Below are 18,667 nucleotides of genomic sequence, written 5' to 3'. Positions count from 1 at the left end.
CACACGCACACACAGACACACATGTTGTCCTCTCCCTCTAAGCTGACTGAAGCATAGAAACACCATCCTGATTCTGGCCAGAGCATCTTGGGGGTTTCACTCTGTGGGTCTCACTCTCACGGAATAGGCTACTGTTACCAAACCTCCACCATTGTCTTCAACTCTCCAGGAACCAAAGATAAATCTGCGTGGTGAGCAACTTGGGAGAAAAAGGATAGAAGTATTACAACGGATGATGTGTTTTTATTTCCTGTCCCTTTACACACTTCGATTGAGTGTGAAAGCAATATGGCAGTTGGAGGGGGAAACAAGTTTGACGGGGCTGCAGGAAGGTGTTTGTGAGGAGGAAATCTTGTCATCAAACCTCCAGCGATGTATCCAACCAGAATGGTAATCCAAGCGAAATAACTCCACAGAGGCCAGTATCCCATCCCCAAGTCAGCCTTTATTTACCTGTACATAGTACTTGACACTGCTCCAGCTTCCTCAGTTTGAACAGAACCTCTGACACTAGGCTGGGCCATTTTGACTGGGCGCCCACAATGACCAAGAATATTGAGCCCATGAAAGGACCTGCATAGTCCTAACAGAGTCCAGGATTTACCCAGCCATTCCCATAGATGTGGGGGAGCTGCTAGCGGTAATTTTTGTCCATGTTGGCAGTCTGGGCACTGCCCCACCATTGCAGCTATGTCTACATCCAATCCTGGCCACCAGGCATAACTTCTCATCCACATCTTCATTTTGGAAACTCCTGGATGGCCCTGGTGGAGTTCATCCAGTATCTGGCAGCGACCTTTATTCAGGACAATCATTCCTGCTCCCCACAATAATATGTCATCCTCAACTATGATCCGGTCTGTCTGGGTCCAAAAGGGTTTCGTTCTGGTTGTGATGGCCCTTTGGTTTCCCCCATCGCCACCAGCTGTTTCACTTTGGCCAAGACGGGATCATTCAGCCTCCAAAGTTTGATATTGTCAGTCGTGACTGGAAGTGTGTTCAGGAAATTTAAAATCATTATGGACTTTTCCCGTGGCGGTAAGACCAGGGGGTGTATCTGCCAGCAGGAGATGGCTCAATGCATCCGCATTTGCCACTTTGCCTCCTGGATGGTGTTCCAAATTGTAATCATACACACTTAGTATTAGAGCCCGCTGCTGAATTCAGCCTGAAGCTATGAATGCCACTGACTTGTCCTCTTTAAGTAAACCTGGCAGGGATTTGTGGTCCATTATTATTACAAGTTTACATCCATAAAGATATTGGTGAAACTTCCTGACTCCAAATATGACCGCCAAACCTTCCTTCTTTATCTGGGTCTATTTATATTCTGCTATAGCCCAACTCCTGGATGTATATGTTATTGGGCATTCCTCTCCATTGGGCTACCTAAGCACTAATACTACCCCGATGCCATACGGAGAGGCATTGCATGTTCACACTTGGGATCATAGTGTGCCAACACCTTAGAGGATGGTAGCTGTTTCTTCACTTCCCTGAAAGCTATTGCTTGTTTACATGACCATTTCCAAGTCTGACCCTTTTTTTAATTGAAAAGAGTTGATAAAAAGGTGCCAGGATGGAGGCCAGGTTATGTATGAGCTTTTCGTAATAATTCACCAGCCCAAGGAACGACCTAAGCTCCAGGACTGATGTGGGACCCAGGCACCTTTTGATTGCTCTCATTTTATCTTCCAATGGGTGTAATCCAGTCTTGTCGACTCTGCAGCCAATGTAGATCACTTGGGATGCCTGGAACACATTTTCTCCTTTTCAGGCATATACCCGTCCATCTGGGAGAAATATCTAAGGACTATGTCCAAATTCTCTCAGTGTTCCTTATTGGTTTTCCCTGTTATTAGCACGTCATCCAGATAAATAGCGACCTGGGGTAGACCTTGTAAAATGTTCTCCATGTCTGCTGAAAAATGGCACAGGCTGACAATACCCCAAATGGCAGCCTGTTATATTGGTACAAACCCTTAGGGGTATTAATTGGAGCATACTTCTGGGAATCCACACCCCACCACAACTGCAAGTACACCTGGCTCATGTCCAGCTTCATAAAGGACAGCCCCCGTGCCAGCTTTGTGTATAAATGCTCTGTGTGAGGGATTGGGTATTTATCCAGCAGTTTCCCTTTGGTGTAAAATCCCCCCAAAGGCGAACCGAGCCATCAGACTCACAATTGGTACGACCGCTGGTGACCATTCTGCAAACTGCACTGGTTTGAAGATTCCTTCGCTTTCCATCCTTCTAATTTCTGCCTCTACCTTTGCCCGTAAAGCAAATGGCACTGGGCAGGCCTTGCAGAATCACGGCATTGCTTCCTGGTCAACATGCAAGGTGGCTTTGCCTCCTTTGTTAGTCTCTAGACCTTCCTGATAAACTTTCAGGTATTTAATTAGAACTTCACTCAGGCCACCATTTTCTAAGCAAAATATGTTAAGCCAATCTCAGTGAATCTTTCTCAACCAATTTCGCCCTATTTGGCTTGGGCCCGAGCCTTTTACTACAGTCAAACTGAACCAGCTGCTTCTCTTAAGAGGTTGGAACTGAAGTTGTACCCTTAATATGTAGAGGTTCCCTGGTATAGGTTCAGTCTAGCTGAGTTATTGTGCAAACTTAAGGGTTGAAGTCCAGAATGAATTTTGTTAAAAACTGGTTCTGTGATCACTGAAATGGCCACACCAGTATCGACCCCCATTAGAATCGGGAGACTATTTAGCCAGATGTTCATGTTGATTGGTGCTAGTTTGGATGTCGCTGAGCAATTTCACTGTTCCAACCCAGATGTAGGTGGATTTTCCAGGGTGTGCACACTCTTGGATACCGGCCTAGGAATTCTTTTACTTAATTTAGGTCTAATGGGACTCTTTTTCTGTCTCGATACTGCATTTCGGCAACAACTACAATGGTTTGCCAGGCCGGATCCTGAAGAAAGTTTTAACCATTTGGCCAAGGCTTGGCTTTGTTTTGGGGTTTTGCTGTGGGCTGACCCAGAGTCCCTCTGATCAGGATATGTCCTGAGAGAGGCTATGCAATTGCCTTCACTCAAATAGTGTTCCCCAAGCTCAGTCAGCCTGGCGAGGGTATCCGCTTCCGTTAGAATGCCCTACAACTCATATGCCTCACGCGCTGCATTTTCCAATGATAAAGCTAGTTGTTGTGCTTGTTTGAAGTCCAACTAGGCTTCAGCTAGTAGGCACTTTTGCATGGTTATATCATTAATCTCACTCTCGTCGCCACTGAAATAACTCCACTGAGGTTCATATCCCGTCACTAAGTCATCCTTTATTTACACGTGGAAAGTCCTTGTCATTGATCCAGCTCCCTCAGAGCCAGCTCTCAGAGTGAGCAGAACCTCTGACACTCCTGGTTATATCCGTCAGCCAGGGATCTCTGATTGGACCAGATTAACAGCCCCAGTCAAGGAACTCATATTCTATGAGGACCACCTGGGTTGACCTCATTACAATCACTACATCAAGTACAGCTCGATCATTAGCAGAGTTTAGTTGGTTTGTATTTGTTTATTAATGGGATGTGGACACTTCTGGCTGGGTCAGCGTTTATTGCCCATCCTTAAATAGCCTTGAGAAGATGGTGGTGAGCTGCCTTCTTGAACCACTGCAGTCAGTTTGAGTCCTTCAGAGAAGGAAACTGCCATCCTTACCCAGGCTGGCCTACATGTGACTCCAGACCCACAGCAACGTGGTTGACTCTTAACTGCCCTCTGGGGCAATTAAGGCAATAAATGCTGGCCTGGTCAGCGATACCCTCATCCTGTGAATGAATCGAAGAAAGTTCTGCTGCACTTGTCCTTTGAGGTGGGAGTGTCAGTGTGTTTGGAACATGTTGTTGAAGGTGCTGTGGTGAATTGCTGCAGTGCACCTTGTAGATGGAGCTGTCATGGCTGCCACTGTGCAATGCTGGGAATGTTGGTAGATGAGGTGCCAACCAATCTGGCTGCGTTGTGTTGGGTGATGTTAAGCTTCTTGGGTTTTGCTAGAGCTGCAAGGGGAGATGGGCTTCTGTCTGAAAGTCCTTCAGACGCTGGATGTGTATTTTCGAGGCATCATATTTTATGTGCAATCAGTCAACCCAGTTATTTCTCTTGGAATCAATGCATTGTGAGAATAATTCAATGATGCAAAAGACTGGAGAACTTTAAATCTAAGCAAGATGTGCATAAAACGAACTGTTTCATGTTTCCAGTAAGGATTTTTTTGCCAATTTAATATGCAATTTGCTGGATCGAACCCTGGCTTCAAAACAGGTCCCAACCCCAGTCAGAATTCTGAGATTTTGCTGGTTGTACTGGCTCAGAAAGCCTCTTCAAACTGCACACATATTCTTAGGTGCATTCATAGCCACAGTTTAACTCTCTTCCTATCACAGGATATTTAATTTACTAAGAAACTATCACTCATTCCACTATTAAATGTATCAGCATAACTTTCTGTTTAAGTCATTTGCAATGGTTTTAGGTCAAGTTGCACACAGGTAGAGGACATGACAACATTCTCGAAAAGGCTTCCCAAAGCTGATAATCCAATTTTTCTGTTGTCTTAGTGAATCTTCACCTGGTGAAGATTCTTAAACTCAACAAGGGATACTTTTTTAATGAAAAGAGAAAAACAAGAAAGAGTTACATTCAATTATAGTGAATGATGGTCATCATAAAAACATTCACACCCACCAGCCAATAGTGTGTACCATCTATACAGGAACTCCCTAGTCTTTTGTCAACAGCAGCCATGATTTATACCACCAGAATCATAGCACCCCTAAAGTGTGGGGGACAGGCCTTTCAGCCCAACATCAACCTTCCAAAGAATGTTCCACCTAGCCCTACCCTATCCCTGTAACCACACATTTCCCATGGCTAACCCACTCAGCCTGCACACTATGGGTAATTTAGCATGGCTAATCCACCCTAACTTGCACATCTTCAGACTGTGGGAGGAAACTGGAGCACCCAGAGGAAACCAACACAGACACAGGGAGAATGTGTAAACTCCACACAGACAGTCACCCAAGGCTGGAATTGAACCTGGGTCCCTGGTGCTGTGAGGCAGCAGTGCTAACCACTGAGCCACCATGCTGTCCTGACTAGGGTAGCAGATTTAAACAGATGTACCTTCATGTCTGCTCCCCTCCCCACTCTCCCAAAAGTCACGTACACACCAACCTCCCTTGTAAGTATAATGCCATTTCCTCACTGAAACTGTGTCCAGATCCTGGAACTTGCTCCCTGCCAACATTTTGGGTGTTTCAACAACCCAATGACTGCAGTGGTTCAAAAAGGCAACTCACTACCACCTTCTCAAGGGTAATTAAAGATGGGCAATAAATACTGGTTTTGCCAGTGATGTCTACATCCCATGGCCAAATTTAAAAAAGGTATATAAATATCGGTACCCTCCGTTGCAGACTAATTACTTACCAGTGGAGATTTTTGCGGTAAAAGTGGGAGTTGGAAACATGCAATTAAAATATTCAGAATATCAGCAGTGGAGAGTGTTCAGTACAAACCAAGTTTGTGTTTTACAGAAAGTGGCATCTCAAGCTGTTGAATGTGAAAACCGTACACAGCCCCGTTCAATCCGCAGAAGTAAGTACAGTCTCTTATTCAGTGTTTAATGGCAAGTTCCGAGAAGTCATCATTTATGAGTTGGTAAGATTGTCTGAAAGAGGAGCAGGGGTAGGACATACAATCCTTCGAGCTAGCTCCAGCATTTACTAGGATCAAAGCTAACATTGATCTCAACACAGCCTTCCTGTCTTATCCCCATCTGCTGGGTCAAAAGCCTTGAACTCCTTCCTAACAGCACTGTGAGTGTGCCTATGTCCTAAGCAACTTTAAGAAGGCAGTTTATCACCACTTTCTCAAACAGTGATGCCCATACCCCATTAATAAATTTGAAAAATTGAAAACCTTTTTGAAAATCCAAAATCTTAAACATTCTTAAATCTTAATAATAAATAAAATTTCCACATCATTAGACACAATGGAAAAGATACATTTTCATGAGGACTATCAGATCCTTATGCCAATTTGACATTGTAGCAAACTCCACATAGCTCAATGAAAAGCTGTTCCAAAAGAAGATCTTTCAGTCCAGTGAAAGACATGAGTTAAAACTTTATAGAATTCTGTAAATTGTTTTGAGAAAGAATAAAGTCATCAAGTCACAGAGTCATACGGCATGGAAACAGACCCTTCAGCCCAACTTGTACATGCCGACCAGATATCCTAAATTAATCTAATTCGATTTGCCAGCATTTGGCCCATATCCCTCTAACCCCTTCCTGTTACATACCCATCTGGGTGCCTTTTAAATGTTGTAATTGTACCTGCCTCCACCACTTCCTCTGACAGCTCATTCCATACACACACCGCCCTCTCAATAAAAGTATTGTCCCTGAGGTCCCTTTGAAATCCTCCCCCTCTCACCTTAAACCTATCCCCTCTAGTTTTGGACTCCCCTACCCTAGAAAAAAGACCTTGGCTATTCACCCTATCTATGCCCCTCATGATTTTATAAACCTCTGTAAGGTCACCCCTCAGCCTCCGACCCTCCAAGGAAAATAGCCCCAGCCTATTCAGCCTCTCCCTATAGCTCAAACACTCCAACCCTAGCAACATATTTCTGAATTCTTTCAAGTTTAACAACATATTTCCTTTAGCAGGGAGACCAGATTTAAACGCAGTATTCCAAAAGTGGTCTGACCAATGTCCTACACAACCATAATATGACCTACCAACTCCTATAGTCAATGCACTGACGATTAAAGGCAAGCATACCAAATGCTTTCTTCACTGCCCTGTCTATCTGCGACTCCACAATACAGGAACATGAGGAAGCCATTCAGCCCTTCAAGCCTGCACTGTTCACTTTTCAATGAGATCATGGCTAATCCACGCCCTAGTTCCATCTCCCCACCATAGCTCTTTTAACCATTTTTATGTTAGTCTAATAAAAAAAAATCAGTTGGAAGAGCTCCAGATTTCCACTACCCTTTGTGTGAAGAAATATTTCCTGCTCTCCACTCCCATTGCCATTTCGATCTGATTTTAAGATTATCCCCCTTAATCTTAGACTCTCCCTCTCTCTCCTTGAAAGGTCTCAATTATATCATTCCTTAATCCTCTATAATCAAGTCCATGAAACCTGCCTTTATATGCCAAATAAGTTAACCTTTGTAGTGTTTTTGAATTGAATTTACACTGCACCGTCTCTGAAACCAATCTATTCTTTTTGATTTACGACTCCCAGCACTGATTGCAGACCTCCAGATGTGATCTAACCAGATCTCCATAAAGCTGTTTGTAACATTACCCCCATCCCTTTGTATTTTACAACTCTTAAAAAAGGCTGACATACCATTGGCCTTTAAAATTACTATTTGTACCTGCCCTGTAGGTTGTAGTGAATATTGTGCACCTAAATCTCTCTGCTCATTCATATATCCCAGCTTTCTTACCACAGAAGTTAGGCCCAAATGGTACGGCCATACATTTTCCACACTAAACTCCAACGGCCACAGTTGTTTGCAACTCATCTAATCTATCAATTTCCTTTTGCAGTTTTCTGTTCCCGCCGTACATTTTCCCTGACACCTAACTTAATATCACCAGCAAACTGAGATCTATGGCTGTCCATCTAAGTCAAAGAGCAGGGAAATGTTCAGTACAGAATCCTGGGGAACACTGCAAGTCGTATCCTGCTGATATGTTTGCATTGTCAATGTTCTGTGCTCAAGATAATCTAGTCTATGGGATCTGTCTGTATAATTAAACACCTTATAGTGCTGGAATCATTCCCTTGAGCTGTAGTGTCTCTACACTGAGCTGGGCTAAATACAAGCTACTATATGTTCTGATTGCTATTAAGTTTTTATGCAAGTGTTTTCTGATCATGGTCAGGGTTTTAATTTGCAACAATTATCGTTTGTGGTGCTTAGAACATTTTGATTTTGAACACAAGCCTCTTTTGGGAACAGGATTTTATTCAATGAGGGTAACTTTCACGGTTACTCAGTCAGCCAGATGTCTGGCTTAACCCAGACCCCTGATTACAGTCCACTGATACTGACACTAACTCTGGATCCATAGCAATGTGGATGGCTCTTAACTGCTCTCTGGGCAGTCAGAGATGGGAAATACAGGCTAGTCTAACCAGTGATGTTCACAAAAGGACATAAAATGTACTCTGGGCATGGATTTCAATGCCCACCAGTAAGAGTGGCTGGGCAGCAGTATTACAGATTGAACTGGTCAGGCCCTAAAGGATACAGCTGCTAGAAAGGGTCTGCAGCAGGTGGTGAGGGAACCAACAAGAGGGAAAAACATACTTGACCTCCTCCTTACCAATCTGCCAGCTGCAGTTGCATCTGCCCATGACAGTATTGGTAAGAGTGACCATCGCACAGTCCTTGTGGAGATGAAGTCCCGCCTTCACATTGAGAATAACTTCTATCGTGTTGTGTGACACTATCACCGTGCTAAATGGGACAGACTTTGCACAGATCTAGCAACTCAAGACTGGGCATCCATGAGGCGCTGTGGGCCATTAACAGCAGCAGAATTGTACTCCAGCACAATCTGTAACCTCATGGCCCGGTATATCCCGCACTCAACCATTACCATCAAGTCAGGGGATCAACCCTGGTTCAAGGGAGAGTGCAGGAGGGTATGCCAGGAGCACCAGGTATACCTGAAGTGAGGTATCAACCTGGTGAAACTACTAAACTGGACTACTCATGTTCCAAACAATATAAGCAGCAAGGGATTGATAGAGCTAAGCGATCCCACAGCCAAGAAATTTGATCTAAGCTCTGCACTCCTGCCACGTCCAGTCGTGAATGGTGGTGGACAATTAAACAACTCACTGGAGGAGGAGGCTCCACAAATATCCCCATCCTCAATGATGGAAGAGCCCAGCACAACAGTGCAAAAGATAAGGCTGAAGCTTTTGCAGCAATCTTCAGCCAGAAGTGCCGAGTGGATGATCCATCTCAGGCTCCCCCAGTGCTCCCCAGCGTTACAGTTACCAACCTTCAGCCAATTCGATTCATTCCACGTGATATCAAGAAATGGTTGGAGACACTGGATGTTGCAAAGGCTATGGGCTGTGACAACATTCTAGTAATAATACTGAAGACGTGCTCCAATAACTGCCACTCCCCTAGCCAAGCTGTTCCAGTATAGTTACAATGCTGGTATTTACCAGTGTGGAAAATAATGTGGAAAATTGCCCAGGACAAATCCACCCCAGCCAATACCATAAAATCAGTCTATTCTCAATCATCAGAAAAGTGATGCAAGGTGTCAGTAACAGTGCGATCAAGCAGCACCTACTCAGCAATAACCTGCTCAGCGATGCCCAGTTTGGGTTCCACCAGGGCCACTCAGGTCTTGACCTCATTACAGCCTTGGTTCAAGCATGGACAAAAAAGCTTAATTAGTCCCATCCTGCCATTTAAATTTCCTGCACATTATCCCTACTCTCTGTTTCTTGCTCCTCAGCCAAGCTCCTAACCAGGACAATAATTTGACTTCAATTCCATTACTACTATCCTTTTAGGAAACCAACCAACCTTTCCTGATCTGATCTTCAGTCTCAGTCAGTGTGATTGACTGTTAGTTGCCCAGCAAGTTATTCAGTTATTTCAATCCACTGTCACAGGCCATAAGCAAGGTTCATTACTGCCCTTTTGGGGCAACTAGGGATGGGCATTAAATGCGTAACTTTGAATGAATATGAACAAAAAAGAGAAAGATAGGACATATTAACATCGCAGGAGCATCCAAATCCACAACTTTAAAATGAAATGGTACATAAACAGATATTTTGTGAACCCCATTATCCCATAATGAAGAAGTAGTTTCTCTGTTTCCTATGGCATTGGTCAAAGGAGGTACATTGAACCCGCAACCTGTAACCTGCCCAATCTTCTTTTAAACACTCTGAAGGGATCTCTCACACCAACCTGAAGAGGCAGGCATGGTCTTAGATTAAAATTCAACCTGCATTTTTAAGTCTAACATGCCAACAGACCTTGTGCATGCTATTTGAGGTTGGGCGTGGTGAATTTGGCAGTAAAGACTGCTGTGTTCCAATGTTCCAAATAACAGATAACCAATGGTAGAATGGTTGAATTAAATCCACATGTACCTTTCTGTTTTGTTTCTCTTAAGTTGGTTCAGCGAGAGTTGGGCCATAGTTCGGATGAATTAAGAGATTATAAGTCTTTCAATCGGTCTGATCCTTTTAAGCTGCTTTTACATTACCACTTATTTTTGTACTGAAACGCCATTTATGTAGGACCTAAAATGCTCTAAGACCCTTCACAGTGATACAACGAGGTACAATGAGATACAATGAACAGAAATGTTTCCTTTGGGTTGCAGGACTTTGGAGCCTCTTCATCAACTCCTGCAGGCACTCCACTCACACCATTTGCATTTGTATACAAATGTTTTCCCTCTGCCTATAAATTCTGTGTGTGCTTCTCTCTCACTTCACCTGACAAAGAGGCTACGCTCCAAAACCTTGTGCTTTCAAATAAACCTGTTGGGCTATAACCTGGTGTCATGTGATTTCTGACCTTGTCCTTCCCAGTCCAACACCGGCACCTCCACATCAGAAATTATGCTCTCTGATCCTAGACTCTCAGATGGGGAAACAACCTCTCTGCATTTGTCCTCTCAAGACCCCTAAGGAGCTTATATGTTTCAATAAGATAATTATTAATTTTAAGGCTATGTTGCCTTTGCTCTGGACTCCTCACAGGAGGAAACAATTTTGCTTCAACTTGCCTGTTAAATCCCTTAATCATCTTAAACACCTCAAGTTTATCCCTCGATCTTCCATATTCAAGGAAATACAGCACTAGTCTAAGCAAGCTAGCTTCTTAATTTAACCCTTTGTAGCTCCTGGTGCCAGTCTGGTGGATCTGTACTGTGCCGGCTCTCAAACCGACATAACCTTATTGAGAGCCATCACTCAGATTTAAGCACAGTATTCCCGATCAGAGTTTTCTGTCACTGCAATAGAGCTTCCACCTCTTTGAAATAAAGACCAACACTCTCTCAGCGTGTAAAGTTTTCTTTCTAGAACAAAAGAACAAAGAAAATTACAGCACAGGAACAGGCCCTTCGGCCCTCCAAGCCTGCATCAACATGCTGCCCGTCACAACTAAAACCCCCTACCCTTCTGGGGACCGTATCCCTCTATTCCCATCCTATTCATGTATTTGTCAAGATGCCCTTTAAAAGTCACTACGATATCTGCTTCCACTACCTCTCCTGGCAGCGAGTTCCACGCACCCACCACCCTCTGTGTAAAAAACTTGCCTCGTACATCCTTGCAAAAGCAGTCTGCAAGAATGATTCCAGGAAAGAGAAGTTTCAGCTGTGAGAACAGATCAAAGAACTTAAGACTGTTCTCCTCAGAAAGAAGAAGCTGAGAGAAGATTTGACAGAGGTTTTCAAAATCAGGAGCTGGCTGGATCAAGTAGATGGGGAGAAGCTGCTCCTGTTCATTAAAGACAAAATAACGAGAGAGTGTAGATTTAAGGTGATGTGTAAACGAAGTGAGAGTGATATGAAGAAAAACTCGTGCGCACAGAGCGTGGTTAGGATCTGGAATGCACTGCCTGGAAATGTGGTTGAGGCATTCAAAACAGGCATTGGATGGTTATTTGGATAGAAATGATGGTAAAGGATATAGGGAAAGGACAGCAGATTGGCGCCAGGGAATAGTACCAGTGCAGCCACAATGGGCTGAATGGCCTCCTCTTTCTTGCAATAATTCTGTGATGAGTTTTTATAACAGGTTCCGCACTTTTCACCCGAAGTGAAGTAAGCCACGCAGTTATAAAAACCAACATTTCCCTAACCAACCACTCAGGAAACTGAGTGTCAGAGCAGCCAATATCTGCATAGTATATGAAAGAACATTTTAAACCACCATGCCCGGTTTTGTGTGCTGGGGAATATCAGAAATGGGCCAATTGGTCTTAAAAGAGTGACCATGGATGTTAGAATTTGCCCCTCCTATAGTTTCTGTGAATTTCAATGGACATAGTCTGACAGATAACAGGATGTCTCTACAATTCAGGTCAGCCATGGTAGAGTTTATAGCATTCTGGCCTCTGAGGTATATGCCACGGGTTCCAATCCTGTTCCAGTGCCTTGAACACAAGTTGCACTGCTGCAGTGTTGTGATGTCTTTTGGGTAAGTAGAGGTTCTGTCTCTAAAGCTGCAGCCTCACCATTTGAAGTGGCAGTATTGCATCCCATTGCATTATTTGGAAAAGAGAAGAGCAGTTCTTCACTTCTCAATAATTTGTATGGTGTGCACATTCATCTTTCAAATAAGAACACTTAAACAGCTGATCTGGTTGTTATCACATTGTGGAACCTGGCTCTGTGCATATTGGTGTTACATTTCATTGCACCATCACAGTCAGTCACAGTCACTTCTTTGGTCTGAAATATTTTGTATTTATTTATGGAACGTAGATGTCACTGGCCAGGCCATCAATAATTGCCTATCTCTAACTGCCTTTGAACAAGTGGTGGTAAGTACCAGAATGTTGATTGTGGGGAATTCAGTAATGGTAATGCCATTAAAATGTGACAAGCCAGTGGTTACAGTCTCTCGAATTGGAGATGGTCATAGCCTGGCATTTGTGTGGCACTAATGTCACTTGCCACTTGTCAGCCCAAGCCTGGATATTGTCCAGATCTTGTTACGTTTGAACATGGACTGCTTCAGTATCTGAGGAGTCGGGAATGGTGCTGAACATTGTGCAATCATCAGTGAACATCCCCAATTCTGACCTTATGGTGGAGGGAAGCAGCTGAAGATGGTGGGGCCTAGGACATAAGCTGAGGAACTCCCACAGAGATATCCTGGAGCTGAGATAACTGACATCAAACAGCCACAACCATTTCATTTAGAGTCATAGAGATTTAAACACAAGAAAAGGCCCTTCAACCCATCTTGTCCATGCTGGTCAAAAACAACCATCTAAATATTCTAATCCCATTTCTCAACACTAGGCCCATAGCCTTGTATGCCTTGGCATAATAAGTACACTTCTAAATGCTTCTTGGTATGACTCCAACCAGGACAGAATTATCCCCCTGATTTCCATTGACTCCAGTCTTGGTGGAGCTCCTTGATGCCACACTCAGTCGAATGTAGCTGTGAAGTCAAGAGCAATCACTCTCACCTCACCTCCGGAATTCAGTCTTTTGTCCATGTTTGAATCAAGTCTGTGATGAGGTCAGGATTTGAGTGGCCCTGGTGGAGCTGAAAGTGAGCTGGTCGTTACAATGGAAGTGCTGTTTGATAATACTGTCAACAAGTCCATCTACCACATCTTGATGATATGCAGGCGAAGCAGAAATTAAAGACACTCCTATTCAAAACTGCCCTCATTGAGCTGCTTGCTTTAGTTATGAAGCAGCCATTCTGGGTTAATTAACAAAAACAATATCTCAAAGTCAATCCAGAGCAAATGGAATACTGTAGAGATGGTAACCATGTGGAAACTCCCTTTTTGATAGTGTCAAGTTACACTGAAAGATGCTTTCTTGTTTGTTTCTTTTGTGATCTCCATCTTTTATGATGTATACTTTATTGACATTTCAACGGTCTTACTGACTGGAAAGCACTAATTTCAAGCCCAGTGCTGGAGCTTTGTGACAAGTTTGAAATTCAGGTCCTGCTTCATTCCTGTCATTCATCCTGGTCACATCAATCAATTGGTCAGATTCAGATTTGAGATTAGGATTTCCAATGAGTCAAAGTCATGTGTGAATTCTTTGTGCAACCGTGTGAAATTCCTGTACAAAAATAACATGAACAGACCCACAATGCAGTGCAGATTAACTCAAAGGCTTATTCCCAAGTATTAAATTAGGTACTGTACTACACATCTTAGATCCTCGAGCCTCAAGCTACTGAAGCAGATCATGCCTAATCTATATCGCAACTCATTTACATACTACTGCTCTATATCCCTCATTTGCTTACCCAACAAAACTTTTTCAGTCTCTGTCTCCGTCTCCAAGGTTCCCAATTGTTTCCCTGCATCCAGACACAGTAGGAGCAGAGCTTCCACTAACACCCTTTCCCTTGAACAAATGTCTTGATCATGGTTTTACTCCTGTTTAGCTGGCTTTCCTTTGGCTCAAGATTCCTCAGTTGTAAAAGCAGTTTCTCCAAATCTAACCAACTGAATCATAGAATCCCTACAGTGTAGAAACGGGGCAGTCAGCCCATCCAGTCCACACTGAATCTCCGAACAGCATCCCACTGAGACTCATCCCTCAACCTATCCCTGTATTTCCCATGGCCAATCCACCTAACCTGCACATCTTTGGACTGGTGTGAGGAAACCCATGCAGACACAGGGAGAATGTGCAAATTCCACACAGACAGCCACCCAAGGGTAGAATCGAACCCGGGTCCCTGGTCCTGTGAGGCAGCAGTGCTAACCACTGTGCCACCGTGCTGATATTTTAAGCATCATCATAAGATCACCCCACAAACTTCTAAATGCAAAGGAATAAGGCCTGGTTTCTGCAAACAGTCGTCATAAATATTCTTAAAACCCCAGTTTCTCATGTCAAGGGCACAGTGCAACAGTAGTCTCCCTGGCAAACATTAAGATCAAAGCAAAGATGTTCCAAAATGGCAGTGGGGTAGGATGCTCAGCCAGAGCTTGTCCAATCCATCCGTTTCTTTCTCTTTCTTTTATTGTTTCTTCCTTTTTCTTTCTCCTTTTCTTCACTCTTGGTCTCTGTACGGACCCAGCGAGGTGTCCTCCCGGCCCAGCCCTGCCCGTAGCAATCTCTTGGCCCAGTCTCTCGGCAGCCCTTGGCGGTCTCTCAGCGTGCGAACCCGGGCATATTCCAGGGGTAGCAGTAGCATCCGCAGCGGCGATGGCATTGTGGCCCAACGTGGAGAAGAGCGAGCGGTGAGGGAAGTCCCTCCAGTATCTGTGGCACTGTCGAGAACAGAGCTGAAGTCTCCCGGAGAGCAAGCTAAGCAGAGGACTCAGGAAAGACTGTTGAACTTTTAACCTTATTCGTTTATTTTTCTAGTTTATATTAAGGACTTTAATGTTAACTATTACCCTAGTTCTTTAATTTTTTTACTTCTTCCAAGAAGGCAATGCTTAACTTTTTGACCTTGTTTCTTTCACTACTTCATACCTAAGTATTTTTGTACCTAGGTACCTTTGTACCTAAGATGGTGCTGCGTGTTGCGACATGATACACTTCTCTCGTACTCCTGCACTTGAGTACACGTGACGATAAAATCTAAATCTAAATCTAAACGTACTGTGGATGCTGAAGACCTGAAAGAGAAGCACAGAATGCTGGTAAAATTCAGCAGGCCTGGCAGAAACAGACGTAAAGTTTCGAGTCTGATATGACTGGTCACACCGGTTCCAAAGAAGGGTCATATCAGACTCAAAATGTTAACTCTGTTTCTCTCTCCACAGATGCTGTCAGACCTGCTGGGTTTCTCCTACACTTTCTGTTTTGATTCTCTATCAAACTCTGTGAGGAAACTTTGGGGCAAAGTGTGGAGGGGCGCCAAAAGTGTTAGAGTAACCCTATCGTAGGCCACCGAGATTCTTAATCTAACCTTGTCAAACGGTGACAGCTTCACTCTGTGCAAACTATTGGAGCAATTGTAGAAGTGGTTTAAAACTGAAAGGGGTAAATCTCATTCTAAATTGCATGAAAGTTGGCAGTTCAGACTGTACTAACCTGTTTTGCACATCAGGTTAGTTGTTGCTAGGGCTCTCAACCTCTGCGTCATAAGCTCATAGGACTTGCACCAGAGAATTAAATAAAGATTTACACCAGTGTGGGACCGAGGGAATAGTTATCTAGACTCAGAATGTTAGCTTGCTCTCTGTCCACTGATCCTGCCTGATCCACTGTGATCTCCAGCATTTTTTGTTTTCAGTCCAAGGGAACACTATGTTGTTGGACACACCATTAAAATGAGACTCTGTCTCCCTCCAGCCAGCCCTCCCCTGAATAACTCCTCAATATCAAATGTTCTCCTCAGTGCCCTGGCCAATTTTTATCCTTCAACCAATATCAAGTGGATTATCTAACCATTGCTGCTCATGGGATCTTGCTAGGCACAGAATTGTTATAAACCGGAAGTTGCCCCCCCACCCCACCCCCCACCTCTCTGATAACTAAAACTGAAACGCCCAGAGAGGCTCACCTCACCCTATAATCTGTTAAAAGCAGTAAGAAGTGGTATAACCTGCCTCTCACCCCTATCTGTTATAAAAGTGTGGTTAAATGAAATAAACTCCTGACACCCACTTTATAATCAACAAGCAACAATTTATTTATCTAACTCTAATAATGAACAAATTAACTGAACTATTAACAAACCAAACAGTTTCCCTCCAACTACTAACTATTCCCGAATAAAACAAAATTCTAATGGTATGCTGTTCCAATCAATACAAGTCCCACTTATATAAACCAAAATTTAAAAAAATTAGAACTTAGTCTCTCAAAATTACAGCCAGGTTATGTCTTCTGGAATGTTCTGTGTCTTCTCTGTTGAGCGCCGCAGTACCTTTACTTAGATGATGCTTTCTCTAAGAGGTGAGAGAGCTGATATCTTAGCAGATGGCTGTTCGCTCTCTGCCGATTTTGCAGCTGCCCCCATCCGTTATACTCTTGATGACATATGAATTTCTTAAAGTAAGGTTGGTCCTGTATTGTCAAAACGATCAGATTTAAATTTAATCAGTTTTAGTATCTAAGTTAAGTAGATGTAGAGCTGGATGAACACAGCAGGCCAAGCAGCATCAGAGGAGCAGGAAAGCTATCTAAGTGCCTGGTTTAAATTGATTGGCTACATCACAACTTGTTGTCTTTGATAACAAAATAAAACTGTGTCTTGGCCTGCTAACCATCCAGCCTTTTGATACAACTGTTACAATCAGGTGCTGTGCACGCCTGCAAACCCACAAGCTGCCCACAGACCTTTTTCAAACCTCCAAGCCTAGAAAAAGCACATCATCTTTTAAAGGGACCCCACACTGCTTTCCCCCCTATCATTCTATAAACATCAATATTTTACAAACACCAAACTCTAACATCCTGCCTTCCAGTCCACAAGTACTCGACCCAACTTCGCAACAGAATGGCTGCCGTGTTTCATACCTTATACCAGATTATATTCAACTTCTGCTTCATTAGCTTTTGGAATGTATTGATGTAATGCAGGTGCTATATAAATGCCTTCCCTTCTTCTTCTTCTTCCCTCTCTCTGTTTCTCCTAAGCCTCTAAATCTGTTGCTTATTTGTTGGACTTCTAAAGAGCATTGCTTTTGCCCTCCGCACTCTGAAGCCCATTCTGCAGAGACTCATCAATGGCCCTCTACGATTGCTGATTGTGTTTCACATTTATTTGCTTCCCCACTGTACGTACTCACTCTTCACTTTGATCATCCTTGCTCAAACAACTTTGTAGCAGAGATGATTTGATGGGGCTTGCATTGGCACTAACTCACTGTCAGTGCGCGACACAAACTGGACTCTGCAATGTTTAAACAGCATGTGTTCCTTATAATTCAGTGTGCTTTGTGACTGATTGTGGAGTATATCGCTGGACAAGGCTGAGAAAATGGTTTTCCTTTGAATATATTTCAGCTTCCTTCCTTTCTCCATCTCCATCATTATTCCCAGGAATAATGTTTGTTTGTCTACACCTTCAACTTTACAGAGGGGCAGGAAGTGACGTAACTATCTCCCACAGAGAGGAGAAAGGTTTAAGGAGAGACAATAGGCTGAATGTCCTCCTGTTGTAACATGTTCTAATTCAGAGCATAGGGCCTCAGCAGGTGAAGACACAGTCTTTTTGGAGGCGTTAGATTTGCAGGTCGCTGGTGGCATGTGGCGAGGTGGCTGGTAGAGATCGATCCCAGTGCAGGAGAGAGATCAAGCCCAGTGCAGGAGCGAGATAGAGCCCAGTGCAGGGGAGAGATCGAGCCCAGTGCAGGAGCGATATTGAGCCCAGTGCAGGAACGAGATTGATCCCAGCGCAGGAGCGAGATCGAGCCCCGTGCAGGAGCAGAGAGATCGAGCCCAGTGTGGGGAGAGGTCGATCCCAGTGCAGGAGAGAGATCGATCCCAGTGCAGGAGAGAGATTGAGCCCAGTGCAGGACAGATATCGATCCCAGTGTGGAGAGAGATCGAGCCCAGAGTGGAGAGAGATCGAGCCCAGTGCAGGAGAGAGATCGAGCCCAGTGCAGGGGAAAGATTGAGTCCAGTTCACGGGGAGAGATTGTACCCTCATGGGATTAAGAGCTTTTAACTTGATTTGTTATTTGCTACTTTATACTGAGAAGAATTGTAATGTTGAACTTTTAACCTATTTATTTTCAACTTTTTACCTAAGACTTTGTCCCTAGGTACCTTGTACCTAAGATGGTGCCATGAATGATGACATTGTACACTTTTCACTGTACACCTGTAACCCTATACCTGAGTACACATGACAATAAAAAGGAGTTTGCACATTCTCCCCGTGTCTGTGTGGGTTTCCTCCAGGTGCTCCGGTTTCCTCCCACAGTCTAAAGATGTCCAGGCTAG

General features: G+C 43.8%; 1 protein-coding gene across 1 annotated transcript in view; it reads left to right on the top strand.

The window, feature by feature from the left end:
• Window positions 1-18,667, top strand: part of LOC109931915 (CD2-associated protein-like) — a 99,779-nt gene that overhangs the window by 13,667 nt on the left and 67,445 nt on the right. Inside the window, 1 exon segment of the mRNA XM_048612959.1 lies at window positions 5,557-5,617. Within this exon segment, the coding sequence (XP_048468916.1) occupies window positions 5,557-5,617 (61 nt within the window).

Source organism: Rhincodon typus, chromosome 27 (assembly GCF_021869965.1).
Source record: "Rhincodon typus isolate 14 chromosome 27, sRhiTyp1.1, whole genome shotgun sequence".
In the NCBI taxonomy this organism is placed as follows: domain Eukaryota; kingdom Metazoa; phylum Chordata; class Chondrichthyes; order Orectolobiformes; family Rhincodontidae; genus Rhincodon; species Rhincodon typus.
The sequence above is the reverse complement of the archived record's forward strand: the minus strand, read 5'-3'. Positions and strand labels throughout refer to the sequence as shown.